This window comes from Tenrec ecaudatus, chromosome 13 (genome assembly GCF_050624435.1).
Source record: "Tenrec ecaudatus isolate mTenEca1 chromosome 13, mTenEca1.hap1, whole genome shotgun sequence".
In the NCBI taxonomy this organism is placed as follows: Eukaryota; Metazoa; Chordata; class Mammalia; order Afrosoricida; family Tenrecidae; genus Tenrec; species Tenrec ecaudatus.
In genome coordinates, this window is record NC_134542.1 from 67,060,700 (window position 1) to 67,077,750 (window position 17,051).

At 48.0% G+C, this 17,051-nt stretch overlaps 1 protein-coding gene across 2 annotated transcripts in view; it reads left to right on the forward strand.

Annotated features, from left to right (window-relative positions):
- SLC25A12 (solute carrier family 25 member 12) overlaps positions 1-11,888 on the forward strand; it is a 91,458-nt gene extending 79,570 nt beyond the window's left edge. For both annotated transcript variants that reach the window (XM_075529289.1, XM_075529290.1), the window contains 5 exons: positions 4,957-5,097; positions 6,542-6,680; positions 9,488-9,646; positions 9,771-9,861; positions 11,237-11,888. In XM_075529289.1, the coding sequence (XP_075385404.1) occupies positions 4,957-5,097; positions 6,542-6,680; positions 9,488-9,646; positions 9,771-9,861; positions 11,237-11,429 (723 nt within the window). In that variant the 3' untranslated portion in view covers positions 11,430-11,888. The remainder of the gene's footprint in view (positions 1-4,956; positions 5,098-6,541; positions 6,681-9,487; positions 9,647-9,770; positions 9,862-11,236) is intronic.
- The last annotated feature ends 5,163 nt before the right edge of the window (positions 11,889-17,051 follow it).

Here is a 17,051-nt window from a genome sequence, read left to right on the forward strand (position 1 = left end):
GCTCTTTAATCTTTAAAGAACTCTTTCGCAATAAGAATTGTCCGAGCCCCCAGTAAAATGATTTAAACAAAACAAACAACTCTTTCGCGGCAGACTTGCCTCGTTTCCATTACTCCCCAAAGACCAAACTCACTGTCATGGGGTCCGTTCCAACTGCTCGCGACCCTAGAGGACAGGGCAGCACTGCCCCTGTGGGTTTCCGAGACGAACTCTTTTCAGAAGTAGAAAGCCCCGTCTTTCTCTCTCAGAGCATCAAGTGGTTCCCAACTGCTGCCCGGTGGGGTCACAACCCAGGACGGAACCACGAAGCCACCAGGGCTCCCAGTTGCCACCCCACCCCACCCCCACCCCCGTCAACTAATTCTGTGGCTGATTATTTAAAATCCTTATATTTTCTCCCTTTGCTCCGGGAGCTGCTGTGGTCCTTAAACAAATTGAAGTTGGAGTTTATCTCCTCTCAGGGGAGATGTGATCACGAGTTGCTCAGAGTGGACATTTCGAGGGCGGGGGGATAGTTCTAAGCTGGAGAAGCAGCAGATCCAAAGGACAGGTACGCAGGGGCTTTACACAGATGGGGCTCCGTCTCCTGCCTCTTCGTGGGCTCGGCCCCTGGGGTGGGATTGTGAGGGCAGGAGGTGGGAGAGGCTTCCTCCTGTGCACCGCCCCTCAGCCTCAGGCACGTTGGAGGTGTGGGGGCATCTCAGTAGAGCATCCTGCGGCCGCGATCTTCCTGTCAGCGTTAGTTGGTTTATTTTCTCACATTAAAAAAAATTTTTTTAAACGAGTGACACAAGGTGAAATGGAAGCTTTTACCTGCTCCCAGCCCTGTCATATGGGGTAACCCTTATTCAGAAGGACTTTCTTCCCTTTGCATGTCTTTCGTAATTCAGTTCTGGAACAGAGAAATGACGATGCTGGAATAGAAAAGCACGTGTGTTAATATCAGTGCTTGTCTGTCTTTAATAAAAGAAGCAGCGAATTTAACGAGGGGAAATATAGGAACTACAGGGTGAAAAGCTAATTTCCACCGTGACTGGTATATTGTCTAATACAACACCAGGTGTCCAACAGTGTCCATGGAAGACTATCATCTGTGTCTCCTTGTAGCTCAATGTAAAATTGTATCTGTATCTTCATGTTTGCGTATCACTAGCCGTGGGGCATGGTGGCTGGTGTAGTGGGTTAAGTCCTGTCTTACTAACCACAAGGTTAGCAGTTTGAAACCACCAGCCGCCGAAAGGGAGGCAGACAGGTCTTTCTACTTCTGTAAAGAGTCTTGGGAGCTCACAGCCTGTTCTTCAAGTCTGCGAGGGTTTCGAATCAACCCCATGGCACTGAGTTCAGTTGGTTTGGTGTTCTCGATGTGCATATATATGTGGGTAGATTTTAAAGATTATTTGTTTAAACTTGGGATACATAGATTACTAGTATGAGCTGATGTTTTTGTTTTTTAATATATTTGGCACATATAAATTACCAAATTTATCATCAGGAAGAATGTGTCAGAGAGGTTAGCCTGGCTTATAAAGGAGCCATTGTTTCTAAGACAGTTCTCTGTCTTTTATGTATATATATGTGAATATATATATACAGTGAATATATTTGTAGGATTCAGAATTTAAAAGGTTGATAGGATATGCCCTGGAACTTTTATTCCAGCTACTCAATTTCTCCACGAGGGAACCAGTGGTTTAACCTTTAAACGATTCTCATTTTGATAAACTATTCTGAGTACCAATGTGTACTTAATATTTTATTCTCTGTTGATGTCATTTGACATGACTTCATTGCCTAGTTTTAGAATCTGGGTAAGAATGTATTATGGTTTCCTACTGGGCGCTTGAAGTTTTTGTTGCGATTAAAAACTGCAAACATATATTCGAAAAAGCATCGGTACTGTTTTTCCTCCCCCATGGAAAAGGCCCGGCATTTTAATTTTGCAGTTCGGCATTTGGATGGTCACGCTCCATCGCTGTGTGCTGAAGAAGCCTGAGTGCACGGTGTGTCGAGCGCCGGGAGTTGCCCGGCAGGCCTCCGCTGGCGCTCATTGATGGAGAAACATGTGACCGTCAGCTCCCATAAAGAGTCACCACCTCAGAAACCCGGGAGCACCCTGACTCTGTCCTGTAGGGTGCCTGCAGCTCAAACTCAACCTTACAGCAGGGGACTTCAGGATTTCATGTTTACTGTCAGTAGCCCCACTCCTGCTCCTGTCCCACCCGCCTCCATGCAAGGTTGCGGCCCACTTTCCATTTGTAAAGCTGTGCCCTGGAAGAGAGGCCTGGGGGATCTGCTTGTCAAAGGTCAGTCCGACACTGTGACTCGGCGCATTTGAATTATGGGGTGGTGGGCAATATTGGAAGGACACAAACGAACAAAGCAGGCTGGTCAGAATGCTCCTCAGAGGCGAGGACGGCTCGGCTTCATCTCTGCTACGCTGAAGGGACGTGCTGTCAGGAGAGACCAGGCCCGGGAAAAGGACATCGTGCTTGGTCAAGGGAGGGGCAGCGAACCAGAGGAAGACCCTGGACAAGTTGATGGACACAGTGGCTGTCACATTCGGACCGGGAGGTGCTTCCTTCTGTCACACACAGGGTCGCTATGAGTGGGGCAGTTGCTTCTTCGGGTCCATGGCAGTCGGAGGGGGAAAGGGAGCTGTGGGTGAGGGTGTACTCTCTGATCTACAGGATGCCACAATTTTCTCATGATTGACAACAGGAAAGTGCCTAGAATTCGTTAATGTCCATGTTTAGTGACGAGCACCCAGTGACTGGCATCATCTGGTGGCGTCAAGTCTTCAGAATTATAAGAAAAATCCCTGGCCCTTCCTTCCTTCCTTCCTTCCTTCCTTCCTTCCTTCCTTCCTTCCTTCCTTCCTTCCTTTCTTCCTTCCTTTTTCAGTCTGCTGTAGGGTACACAGACAGCACACTCCCCAAAGACGGTCTTTGCAAGCATGATTTAAACAAGAGCTTTCAGGGAAACGTCCGAAACTTTCTCCATTGCTTTTGGTCTTTAATACAAGCTACGGGAGCCCTAACTTGGATGGTCATTTCAACATCATTTGTCACTCAGCACCCCCTTTGAAAGTGTTTGTTTGCTTAGATTGAAACATTGAAATGCTTCCTCCTGCCTGCAGAGCGACACCTTAGCAGAGAGAAGCGCAGGCAAATCACCATGTAAAATCGGGTCAATATGTGTGTTGCTTGTTTGGGCGCCTGTGTGCTAGTGGTCTGGATTGTGTCGCGTTGGGAGTTGCTGTAAGCTGAGAGAATGCAGAAGTTTACACCTCCCTGCTCCCTGCTCGGCCCAAGACAAGGAGTGTCCGCCCTGGGAATCTGGGACTGGCAGGTATTTCATGAAGAGGCTGGGGCGGGGTGGTGGCGGCGTAAAGTCCCAGGAGAGTTAGGGGTGTGGCCTGAAAGGTGTCCCATCTTCCTTTGGCAGGGCATGTGGGAGAGCCGTGGCTTTTGGAAGATTGGACCTGAAAGCTGCACAGGGTTTTATGGTTTTGTTTCTGGTGGCCTTTGCTTGGCTTGTGGAATTGCCGGTCCTCCAAGAGGCCTACATGTCACATGTGTGCTGTGCAGTTAGTATATAATTGCATCACTGGGAACGAGTATTAATGCTACATCTGTAGTTTCTATTTTACATGGGAGGTCAAACCTCAGAGCTTAAAAAAAAAAAAGGCAAATGCACATTGGCTATCTAGGTTTCCCTGCAAGTGTTGTAAGCATTTGTGTTCTAGACAAATGTGATCATTATTTTAAAAATCATTTTATTGGGGGCTCGTACAACTGTTATCACAACCCATCCATGCATCCATTGTGTCAAGCACATTTGTGCATTTGTTGCCATCATCACTTTCGAAACATTGTCTTTCTACTTGAGCCCTTCGTATCAGCTCCTCATTTTTTCCCTCCGTTCCCCCATGAACCCTTGGTAATTTATAAATTATTAATTTCATACCTGACAGCACCAGCTGCTGTCTCCATTCACCCACGTTTCTGTTGTTCCTCGTGAACATTACTTTTTAAAAATATTATCCCTAAGAATGCCTTCTGGGAATGTGGTGATGGTCACATAAGTACAAACAGCTATAGTTTGAGATGGAGATGTGCAAGTGGACATTTGCACAATGAATAATGTGCATGTACATGTGTAATGTTTTTATGGTCATACACATTTTCCCTTGCTTACGGTAGCCAAAGAAAGTTAGCGGTGGTCTTATGAAACATTCGGCCCCCTCTCTCCTAGTGAACAGATTTCCGAGGCAGCCCTTCATTACCCCATTCAGCTCTCTGTCCCTGCTCTCGGGCCGGAGTGGAAGGCAGGGTGACGGGCGTTGTACTCTTGATGGCTAGGGATGCTGTTTCCCAGCTCTGCCTTCAGGAGTTTCTCGGGTCTGTCCTGGAGGGAGAGTGGAACTTGGGTGTCCCTTTGGCTGGGGGTGGCTGTGGGCCTCTCAGAGCTCTGCTGAGTGTAAAGCAGTGGAGAGACCGGAGCCGGAGACTGCTCCTCTGGGTGCAAGCCTCCCACCCTTTGAGGGGAAGCAAGTGGCCCTGCTAAGGAGAAACACTGCAGGTGGACACGCGAGGTTTCCGGGCATACTTTTAGATGAGTCTTCTGCCGTCGTCTGGCGCCTTTTCACGGGGGAATTAGTTCTGTCACATCTGGCTTCGCTTTTGTGTTCCAAGCAAGTGTATGAGTTTAGCTGCCTTGATGTGGAGGGTAGGTGTGGCCCTCCTGGAAAGACTGGTCCGAGAAACACGCCTGACATCTTGAATAGAAACAAACCCGGCACAGACCGGGCTGAGATGGTCCCAGCGGCGCACTGGCCCGCCTTGCTGGTGCGGAGGGGGAGGGGAGGGGGTAAGACAGGGAGGCGTTCCTGGATTTTCCTTCCGCCCCTTGCCAGCTGGCCCCACGTGGAAAGGTGTTCCTACCTCTCTCCCGCAGGCTGGCGGCTCCCAGGTCATCTTTACGAACCCACTGGAGATCGTGAAGATCCGCCTGCAGGTGGCCGGGGAGATCACCACAGGCCCCAGAGTCAGCGCCCTCAATGTCCTCCGAGACCTGGGCCTCTTCGGTCTGTACAAGGTGGGTAGCGCCCCCAGGGGACCAGGCTCCCACTTTGAAAAGGGGCTTGTCCAGCAGGGTCGTTCCGGAAAAGTACAACAAAACGGAAAAATCAGAGGCGAGCACTCCCCCGAGTTGTCTTGTGGCTTCTACTGCTCGTTGGGCTGGTTTCAGACTTCCCAAGAAGTCTTCATGTTTACTGTGAACCTGAATCGCCTCCCAGTTATCTCCCTTTGACCACGGTCAAACCATAGTCGAGTTTGGTAGGACTGATAAGTCTTTAAGAAGTTAAGTGGTGGGATTTGTCAATAATGAATTCCATTTAGAAAAAAGAGAAAGAAACAAATCAACAGAACTGTATTGTATTTTAGCCAAACGCCAGTCACCAGATTCGCTCCGGCAGGTACACGTGCCCCATCATTACAGATCAGAGGTAATGGGGCAGAAGCTATTATTGCTCTCATTCCCTTGCCTGGAGGAAGAGGGGACCGCCTAAATGTAGCCCCGACTGTTGCCGAAGCATCTGACTTATTTATAGCTCCATCGCTGCTGTAATGTGTAAATTTGTTTCTGTAGCTGCAAATTAGAAATGAGTAATTCCCTAGATTAGAATCCCTGAGCTCCGGGATGTTCCGGCGAACTGCACAGCGGTGATGCCTCCCTCCAGAGGCCGTGGCACATGGACTTCCCTCGGAGACTGACCTGCTTCACAGTCTTGCTCGCTGCACCCTCCTCTGCGGAGCCCTGGCTTTTTATTTTATTTTTTTATTCTTTGAGTTTACCTTTTAAACAACAGAGCTGTTAGGGGAGCAGGTGCTAGAGGTGGCCGGTTGTCTGGCTTGACAGTGCCCTGGGCCGTGGACTAGCTCTGGGCACTGACAAAGCTGGGGAAGGTGTCGGGGAGACCTCCGTCACCAAGACAGCCCCCCCAGGCCAGGGAGTCAGCTCCTCTGTGGCCGCCGCCTCCCTCCTCGGTTGAGGACACAGGGATTGAGGAAGGATTTGTGCTTTCCACTTCCCGATATCGTCCTTCCTGGCACACTTCACTGACCTGGTTCTTCAGTTCCTCAGTTGCCTTTACTTGGGAATCAAGCCCTTAATCTTGGGACTTCAGGACTCTTACGGGCTCCATCAAAGCCAGACCGAACAAGCAGAGCCTGTAGGTTTGAGAACTGGAAACCATATTTGCCTTGAAAGTCGAGTCCGTGATGGAATCTCGAGAAAAGTCTTCATTGTAAGAGTTGTTGGCATGCCCCAGTCTCTAGCTCGAGGCCGCCAGGCTCCCCTTCCCACTTTGGGCCACACACGTCCCCTGCCACCCACCAGCTCTGAGCTCCTCTCCTTCCACCTCAGTCCCAGTGCAGTTGGAGGGACAGCTGGCTTGTCACCCAGAGCCCCCGGCTCCCCCTGGGGCATTCACTCTGTTTACACAACTGTTTTGCCCTATTTCCTCACTGCGTGACAGGGTGCCAAAGCGTGTTTCCTCCGAGACATTCCCTTCTCTGCCATCTATTTTCCCGTGTACGCTCACTGCAAACTGCTGCTGGCGGATGAAAACGGACGCGTGGGAGGCTTAAATCTCCTGGCAGCTGGAGCCATGGCAGGTAATTACAACTCCTTTTTGTTCTTTCTTTTTTAACCAAAAGAGCTCTCCCCCATTCTCCGTAAGCAGCCCCGACTCTCCATGGACCTCCCCCCTTCATTTCTGGAGGGGTTATTGTTTGTATCTGACTCCGTTTAAATATGAGCACTTTTTTCCTCCTTTGTGGGATGTGCAGTAATTCTGATGAGAGTTAATTACATTTGCATAATGTGGATAAACAGCTTAATGCAGCTTAGCAACTTGGAGCCAAATTAGATCTGCCCATCTAAATTGGGCTTTCATCATCAACGCGTTTCTTAGCCTCCCGTGCCCCTGAAACACTGGGGGAAGACAAACTAAGCATTAAGGTGGAAAAGTTCTCTGTCACATCAGTGGGTTTGGTGTCCCCACTGGGATGTGTGGCCCACGGGCCCTCCCCCTGTGTCTCCGTCAGGCCCAGGAGCTCCCCTAGCTGTCCTGTCATGCCCAGCATTGGGCCCGAGCGGGCAGCACAGCCCATAGGCACAGCAGCCCACCCAGAGCGTGATTGGCACCTCTTGTGACCCCGGAGGCTTGTGTAATCCTAGTGGTAGTTTGTGTCAACTGGGCTGGAAGCTCCCTCTGTCAATGCCTGCTTTCCCATCACCGTCAAGTCGGTGACAAGTGATGGAACCCCGTAGCATTGCAGAGGGGACCTGTCACACAGGACTACAGTGGGGCTGCCTTCCATGCTGGCTGGCTGCCACGGGGACCGGGTGGATTTGACCCAACAGCCTCTGGTAGTCATCGAGTACACACACTGTTGGTGCCCCCAGAGCATAGTAATAATAACTCCACTGCTATGGTGTCAATTGTGACTTTATTGACCCTGATTAGAGTGCCCGAGGCTGAACAGTCTTGTCCCTCTTCCCAGGTGAGGTGAGGCCAGTGGGTTTGAACCTCCAACCTTGTGGTTAGCAGTTCAAGGCTTACCTGTCAGCGCCACCACAGCTCCTTCTAAGAGCTCAGTAAATGTCAGAGGAGTAAATGAAAAAGTTATCTAGTCAAAGGTACCAGAAGAGGTACGAAAAAGCTTCCGCCTGAAAGAAGAGTCTCATAACTTCACGGGGTGCAGGGTGTCTTGAAGGGAGGGCCAGGCATCCAGGACTCAGGTGACAGAGGAAGGACAAAGGACAGGCTTGCCCACCCGTCAGGGAAGAAATGTGGAGAGACCAGATGCTCACTGCCCCTGCCCAGCCAGCGCCTGTTCACCCAGTGACTCCGGCTTGCTGGGTTCCTTCCCTGGTGGTCCTGGCCAGGCCAGCGGTACAGCCTGGGTGCGTCCTGCACTGTAGTGTGTGGTGGTGTGGGGACAGTGTGTCATCTTTCTCCTGGACCGTGAACCGAGGTGACCTGTGATGACTAAGCACCTCTCCTAGGGAGCTTTGGGCTCTTACCTGTGCCTCTGGCTTCAGTTTGATGCCACCATTGCTACCAGATGCAGCCAGTCCTCACCCTAGGCGACCCCGCGCAGTCATGTGTCAGAGTTTTCCCGAGCTCTGCAGGGTTTTCAGTGGCCGATGCTTTTTAGAGGCACATCCCCAGGCTTGTCTTTTGTGGTGCCTCTGGGCAGACTCGAACTTCTAACCTTAAGTTAACAGGCTGCATGTTAAACATAGACTGCCCAGGAGCAAATGCTGTCTTTTCAGTCCTTGGTTCTGAGCGTCTGTCCAGCCCCACTCCTGTCCTCACCAAAGCCTTGGGTTCAAAGGGGGCCGGTATTTTCCCCACAGGCTTCCCCTGTGTTTTCCAGCTGACAGCCAACAGCCAAAGAACAGTCTAATCGCAGACAGGCACTTTGCCAGGGCCTGACTGAACCAAATAAACATTTCCATGAAACTGTCAGCACCAACTTCTTGCCCACAGACATTTGATGTCAGGTTTCAGAATGAGAGCGGAGTTTTCCTAATTTTCTCCAGCAAAGCTTTGCTGGCAGGCACTGACGGAGAACACGCAGAACCCTGCCCCCAGAGGCGGGCGGCTTACCCAGGCTCCTCTGGGGGAGGTATTTGCATGGTCTCCGAGTTTTCTAGCAAAGCGCCTCCCTTCAGTTCCCCGACTCCATCTATCTGGAGAGGATACAGTGGGAGAAACGAAGTATCTTCCCTTGCTTCCCTGGCTTGTTTGAGAAGTAAACAGTGTGGTCGTGAAATCCATTTTCTGTGTCCTGCTGCGGACCAATCAATCTCCACATGGCCACAGGGTGGTCAAGCCTGTCCGCAGTCAGCTCGCCCACTGTCCTCCTCTCATCACCCGGCCTGCAGCTGGAATGACTGTCAGGCGAGAGTCACGCTCCACTCTCCCGTTAGGCCCCAAACAGGTGAAGGGCCCGTGGGACCTCCGAGCATAGCCAGACTGACAAAAACAGTGCGATGAATTGACGTCATCCTTTTGTTTCCTGTTATGCACGGAAACACTTGTGTTTTATTTAAGGGGGAAAAGAGGTAAAAGAATAGATAGCAAAGCCTGAGAGGGAAGGTGAGTTGACCTGTTACTATTGCTGCCTTCTCTCTGCTTCTCTCTGTGCTGTAAGATGCCTCAGTCTAGAGCCATTGTCCTCATCTAGAAGGAAGCGCAGAGATCTGCTCTGGCTTCCATGTCACCCTCTTCATGAGTACTGGTGTGTGTGTGTGTGTGTGTGTTTGTCTCAGGGCCCTTAGGGAATTTAGAGGTCCCATCAGGTGGCTATTGTTGCTGGTGGTGTGTGTGTGTGGAGGGGTGGGGGGTGTCGGCAGCCTCTTGCCCCTTGATAAGGGACCTTGGAGATTGAATGCCACTATCTCCCGGAAGGTGTGCCTGCGGCTTCCCTGGTGACCCCTGCTGATGTCATCAAGACAAGACTGCAAGTGGCCGCCCGCGCGGGCCAGACGACCTACAGCGGTGTCGTGGACTGCTTCAGGAAGATCCTCAGGGAAGAAGGACCCTCGGCATTCTGGAAAGGGACGGCAGGTAGGGGCTGGGGTCGTGTGACCTGGCATTCGCATCCGGCTCCCACTGTGGGGATGTGTGTGGGGGGCTGTCTATGTCACGGCCAGCGTGGTCTTACCTCGACCCCCCCCCACCTGTCTTGCAGCTCGAGTGTTTCGGTCCTCTCCTCAGTTTGGCGTCACCTTGCTCACCTACGAGCTTCTCCAGCGGTGGTTCTACATTGACTTTGGAGGCCTGTAAGTGCCGCTGCTCAGGCCGGTCCCCAAGCGCCGGCAGCCTTGTCCTGTTCTGTGCACCCCATTTGGGAACAGCTCTTGGGGGCCCGCATCCTTGGGGCAGCAGCGCTCTCGAGAGGCTGTTATGCTCAGAGAGTGGGGCCTTGCCAGGGTGACATCAGACAGCCTTCGGGGAGGGACAGGGTGGCAGCAAACTAAAATGCTGGGAGAGCAAGCAAGTGGGCTTTCAATGACAGCAAACCCTGAGCCCCTGGCTTTCGGACCTTAGGCTGTGCGTTTTAAAGGAGGACCTCCTTTCTGGCCTCTCCCCTGAAGGAAGGTAAACATTCCTGAGTGACGCTTTTGAGAACTTTCTCTCAGAGACTTAAACCCTTTTTACACCAATGATGATTTCATCTTTCAAATCACTAAATAAAGAGGCTGCTACATCTGATTTGCGGGGGAGGGTTGGACACCCCCAAACCAATAGGTTCAGAGAGGCTGTGTCCACGAACATAGTTCCTAGGAGGTCTAGCCCAGGCACGGTCCTGTGCGCGGCCTGGTGCTCCGCACGCTTGCTGCCTGGGTAGCAGAGGGATGTGTGTTGGCTTTGCTGGGAGGGAAAGACAGGCCCCGAGGCAGCCTTGCTACAGCCAAGTTAGGGTGTTGCCCGAGGAACCGCTGAGCGGAGGGACCTGCACAAAGAAGGGAGTGCCACCGTAAGTCCCTGTGTAGGAATGCTCAGCTTCACCCTTTCTTGTGCTCCCGCCGCCCCCCGGGGTGGAAGAATGGACTCACTTTCTCTTTGAGCGACTTCAGTGAAAGTCTGTGCATCGACTCTGTTGGAAGTTAAAAGTGATCTCAAGGTAAAACATCACAAGAAAAGGCGTCGGCTTAATTTAGTCTGTGCTCGGTGCAGAAGTTTTGGAAAACACAAAAAATTTACAGAAAATGAATCAGTATGGGCAAAATAATAATAATTTATAAATTATCAAGGGTTCATGAGGGAAGGGAGAGCGGGGAGGGAGGGGAAAATGAGGAGCTGATACCAAGGGCTCAAGTAGAAAGAAAATGTTTTGAGGATGATGATGGCAACAAATGTGCTTGACACGATGGATGGATGGATGGATTGTGATGAGTTGTCGAGCCCCAGTGAAATGATTAAAAAATAAAAAAGGGAAAAGAAAACGAATCAGGAATCCCCTCTCCAGAGCGCACTTGGGTTAGTGCCCGAGTGGGCTTTCTCCTGGTGTCTGATCTAAGCGCTGGCGCCGAGGCCCTTTCTCCATGTCAAGTATGTGCGGGTGCTGCAGCCCAAGGGGGCGACTGCAGGGGCGGTGGCGGCTGCCCTCGCAGACTGCGGGCTCACTAACCACGTGCTTCTTCCCGTCCACAGCAAACCGTCTGGCTCGGAACCGACCCCTAAATCGCGCATCGCAGACCTCCCTCCCGCCAACCCCGATCACATCGGCGGATACAGACTCGCCACAGCCACTTTTGCGGGCATCGAAAACAAGTTTGGCCTTTATCTCCCAAAGTTTAAATCTCCCAGCGCTGCAGTAGCCCAGCCCAGGCCGGCAGCTCAGTGACGATGGCATCCCGAGGGGAGAGTGGCCCGGGGAGCAGCCCTGTGCGGGACCCAGTCAGCTGCATGGTGCTGGCTGAGCACGCGTCCGAGCGCCCTTTCTGTATGACATATACCTGTATTTGTGTATAAAGTAACCATTGGCCGGGGAGGGGGGCGGGGGGAGACGGGACACCGGCCGAGCTTCAGTCCTACGTGATGAAATGTTTTCTAAGCCTTGGCATGCAGTGTAGTGTTCTAGCCTCTGCTTCGCACCGCTTGGCACTTGCAGCGACTGTACATATTGTACATCTTTGTACAGACACCTCGGCACCTCATCCCCACAGATCACCTGGATAGCTATGTAACGCCGTTCCCAGTGGCTGGAAATGGACAGGACGTTTTGAAAGTGTTTTATTGAGAATCACGTTTAAAAAAAAACAAAAAGAATCACATGAAAATAAATGTATTAAAGCGAAACCCATTCTCCTGTTAGTGAGTGGTGGTTAAGCAGCAACATGAGACGCCTTTAATTCAGTGTGTTTTCCATCCTGGGATCCAGAGGCATTTGCTCTGGACAGAAGGCGTAAGGAGGGCAGGTGCTGACATGATTACCTTGAGTACGAGGTACTTTGGAAAGGTGTGTGCCAGTGGGGCCGGAGGGCCGGCGGGTGCCTTGTGCGAGTGGCGCTTGCATTTGTATTTCACCCGTGTGGGCAGGGTCCTCCCATCGTCGGCCCAAAGGCGTTGCCCGGCAGCCCCTCTCCGCCAGCGCGGGCGGGACCAGGGGTCTCAGCCTCCGCCAAGTTTTGCCTTCCTGTGACACAGCCAGGACGACACCCAGCGCAGGAGAGGGAGGAGTGCTTCGGTAGCTCCCCTCCACGTGGGTTCGATCCCGTTACAAATAAAACAAACACCAAAATGTACGCACCGAGTCGACTTTTCCTTCATAAGTAAACTGATCGTGCTTTTTGTTGTGATCTTGCCCCCCCTCCTCCCCCGCCCCTGTCGCATGACTTGGTTGGGTCTAGATTCTTATGAGGCCAAATGCAAATTACTTATTCCAAAAGTCACTGGCCAAGGGTATGGTTACTAATGTGAAGCTAAGCGTGCACCTGGACAGCCAGGTCCACCCAGCTGGGCTATGGGTAGGATTTGATTTGGAGCGTCAGAGTTTGTTTACTTGAGCAAAGCACTTCGGGGGAAGACTTGCTACTGCCTTGTGAGCCAGGGTATGAAAACGCATTTCCTAGAGGCCAGCCTGGGGAGACACCAAGTCACTCGTAGCCAACCCCGTGCTCATCCGTTGGTGGTGAACAGCCCCGCAGCCACAGCGACAGGCTCTCTCCAGCCTGTCCCGGAACAAAAGAACTAGGTTAAAAATCAAACTCAAAACCAACTAGATACGTTGGTTTTTCTGTGAATAGGATACATAACAACGCAATTGTTCTGCTACAATCACTTGATAAAAATATACAAGTAGTTCGCGGATGTACCCATCCTGCCACACGATTCTCGCCATGCGCCCTCTTCCCTGCCTTCACTCGATCAGCGCAGAAAGCCAGTTTCCCGTACATCTCTATAAACACATGCACATATTGAAATGTTAAAAGCAGGATTGTGCTGTGTATGTGACTTGCTTTGATTTATCTTAGCGATCTTTGCATATCTTTCATAACTATTTTTAAATAGCTTAAATAATTTATTTTTAAATAGTGTGCCATTACATGGATAATATGTTCATAAATATTTCCTTACTGACATTTACTTACATCAATTATTTACTGACATCAATTAAATTTTCTCATTATATACAATGCTTAGGGAGGGAAAACTTCTTTACACATGTATCTTGAGTCTATAGGCGCTAGTATTTCTGTATGAGGATAATAATTTAGAATTGGAATCGGCAGTTCACAGGATTTTACAATTGGATAGGTAATTGTTCTTTAAAAAGGCTTTACTCTGGACATTTACTTTCCTACTGACAGCATATAATGCCTATTTCTTTGCAGCCTCACCCCGGAAATGAGTGTTATCAGTCTCTGACCTTTGAGGCAGATCATGAGAGGGGATCATTGCTTTAATTTTCCTAATTACTAATCAGGTTGAATGTTTTTTCATGTTTACTAGCTCCTTGTATGTCTCTTTTATCTAGTACTATATGCTATATTATAAACATGAGGGGGTCCCCCCGAAAAACCTCTGCTAGGCGGAACTTTCGTAGTACGCATTTTTTTCCCTCTAGGCAAGCATCAAGCAACTTGCTCTGAGTTAGTGCACCCAGTGACATTACCTGGGGAAGTTCTCTCTCGTCACAGTGAATTTTTTGGTAAAAGCAGTTTTGCTTGAACCTCGTTTTTTGTAATGGCCAATTTAAGAGAACAGCATGCAGCTGTGAAATTTGTTTCCTGTTCAGGAAAAGTGCCACAGAAACTTGTGATGTTGAACATACTTACAAGGGCAGCTCCATGGGAAAAATTCAAGTGTACGAGTGGTTTTGTTTCAAAAAGGTGAAACGTTGATTGATGACACACATCATTCTGGACAACTGTCAACTTCCTGAATGGATGAAAATGTTGGCTTGTAGTTTGTTCCACCAGGTCAGACTGCATATCAGTGTGTGACAAAAAAGGCCTGATTTGTGACAGGTTTTGCCACCATGACAATTCACCTGCTCACACAGGCATCTCAGTGTGCCAGTTTTTGGCAAAAAGCAGCATACCTCTCTTGCCCCACACACCTGGCTCACCTGCCTTCGCTCCATGCAACTTCTTTTTATTTCCACAAATGCACAGGGGCATGAAATGACAGCAATTTGACAACTTAGAAAAGATGAAGAAAAAAACAAGGGAGGTGCTGTCAGCCATCCAAACAGATGAGTTTGAAAATTGTTTCCAAGAATGGAATCGCAGATTTGACAAATGTATTAAGTGTAATGGAGAGTACTTCGAAGGTGATAAGGTTGTTTTGTAAAACAATTTAAATACATAGCTTTGAAAAAAATTCCATTTTGAGGGGTACCTCCTCATATACATATTTTTAACGATCATAAACAGTCATGTTACCACCCAGGTCAAGAAATAGGACCTCATCAGCACCCCAAGTGTCATTCCTGTGTTCCTCCCCTCACTGTCCTCTCTTCCTCGGGTGCCAGCGTACTCTTCATTTCTAGGCTTTCTGGTACAGGTGAACCGTACAAGAATAGGAGATACACATCTAATGGCTATACGCAGGCCCTGTTTGTGAAATTTATACACATGAAATTATATTGTATCTATTCTTTTTAGAATTCTTTTCTTTTGCTAAGCATTCTATTTATAAGATTCATCTATATGATATATAGTTGTTTATTTCATTGTACAAATATACTACAATTTATTTTTCCATTTTATTCTGATGGGCACTGGGTTGTTTTCCATTTGAGGCATTGCAACTCCCGCTGCTATGGATAGTTTGGATCTGCATTCTAGAGTATGCAGTTAAAAAACAACTTTTAAGGATAGACACCCAAGGGTATGTAGAATTACAGAGTTGCCCGCCACATTATATTCAACCCGACTAAAGCATGTCAAACTGTTTCCAAAATTTCCTATACAGATTTATATTTTCCCCAGGGTGTCTTGTCAGGCACTTTAATTTATGCCAAACTAGTATTTTTAGTTTGTATATGTATAATGGTGTCGCTGTGATTTTAATTAGCATTTTGCTCGTAATAACATCTTTCTTTATTGGCCATTTGGGTTTCTCTGTGGTGAATGAAATTTGTTAAAAGTCTGTCCATTTTTCCTTTCACTGACTTGCAGGGGTTCTTTTCTAAGTTATTTGTTTTGAAAACCTTTCCAACTGTATTACTTGCCTTTTTACAGTATTTTTTAGCTGTTACAGCTTTAAGTTTAGTAATTTCAAATGTATCAATCGGATTTCCTTTTAAGTTTAGCATTTTTTGTTTTGTTCTTTAAACAAAAAGGTTTTCTTCTAAGTCATGAAGGTAGCCCATATTTTCTTCTTAAATGCTCGGTAGTTTTGCCTGTCATATGGAGATTTCATCCCAGTTGGAACTGTCCTTAGCACATGACATGAAGCTTCTTTTTAGAGGTTTTTTTCCCCTTCTGCTTTATATGGCTAGTCTGTTGTCCTAGCACTGTGCATTTTACATGGCCAGCCTCTCATTGTTTTCAGTGCCTTTCTGTTATATCGAGTGTCGATATCATCAATGCTTTATTTTTTTACTGTTTTCACCTTGTTCAAAAGCTTGTGGCTCTTCTGGGCTCTTTGTTCTTCTATAGAAACAGCTCGCCAAATTCTATTCTGAAAACAAAGCAGGTTAAGGTTTTATTTGAATAAAAAAAGATTTTATTTGAGTTGTAATGAATCTATAAGCCATTTTGGGACAATTTGCATTCTTATCATAGTGGACATTTCAATCCGTGAACATGATATATGTATCTCTTTATTTTAATGTCTCAATAAAATTTTATAATCATAAAAGAGATCTTGTACATCATTTGTTATATTTCTAGGTACCTTACTTATTTGGATGCTATTATACATTGTATTTAAAAATATTTTTGGCATGCAGGATTATGAAAGAAGTTTTCCTCCAATTTTTATTTTTTAAACTGTCCAACTTACAAAAATGTGTAAAGAGGTCAAATGAACCCCTGAAGACCTTTTACTTACAGTGAAAATATTTGTATTTCCCACACCTTTTTTGTATAAATAATTTTACCTGGCACTAGCAGGTATTATAAAAATCCATACATCAGTTATATCAAGCGAACTTGTACATGTTACCATCATCATTTTCAAAATGTTTTCTACTTGAGCCCTTTGATATCAGCTCTTTATTCCCTCCATCGCCTTTGTGAACCTTCAATTACATAGTTACTATTTTTTCCTATCTTATATGTTATATCCCTTCACCCACAGTTCTCTTCTTTGTTCCTCTGGAGGGAGTTATACATCCATCATTGCTATCAGTTCCTCCATTCTCCCCCCTCCCTCCCCATACCTTCATGGATTCATTACTTCCATTACTGTTTCTGAGAGTGTTATCTGTCCTGGATTCCATGTGTCAAAATCTCTTATCTGTACCAATGTACATACTCTGGTCTAGCAGGATTTGTGGGTCACATTGGGGCTAGGATAGTGGGGGGAGGAAGCATTAAAGAACTAGAGGAATGTTGTGTGTTTCGTAGATGTGACATTGCACCCTGGACGAATCGTCCCTCTCATGTGTCCCTTCGGTGAGGGAAAGCTCAATTATCAACAGATGGTCTTTGGGTCTCCACTCTGACCCCTCTCCTTCACATCGATATAATTGCTTTTGATCTTCTGATACCTGATCCCATCAACACCTCTTGATCACACAGGCTGGTTCCCACACTTACTTTATATGTACATTTTATTACTGAATGAATTGAAAGTTAGTTGCAGATATCATGGTGCTTTATCGATGAATGTTTCTGCTCACATTCTGGAGAAACAGGAATCTTCCAGTGAACAGTAAGGAGCCTTCAACCAAATAATGCCATCACCACACATTTTAAAAAGTAACATCCTATCATTTACCGTTCGACCTAAATTCAAACTTCTCAACTGCTAATCTAGTCAAGATGGATGCATTATGCTTGGTTTTGTGAAT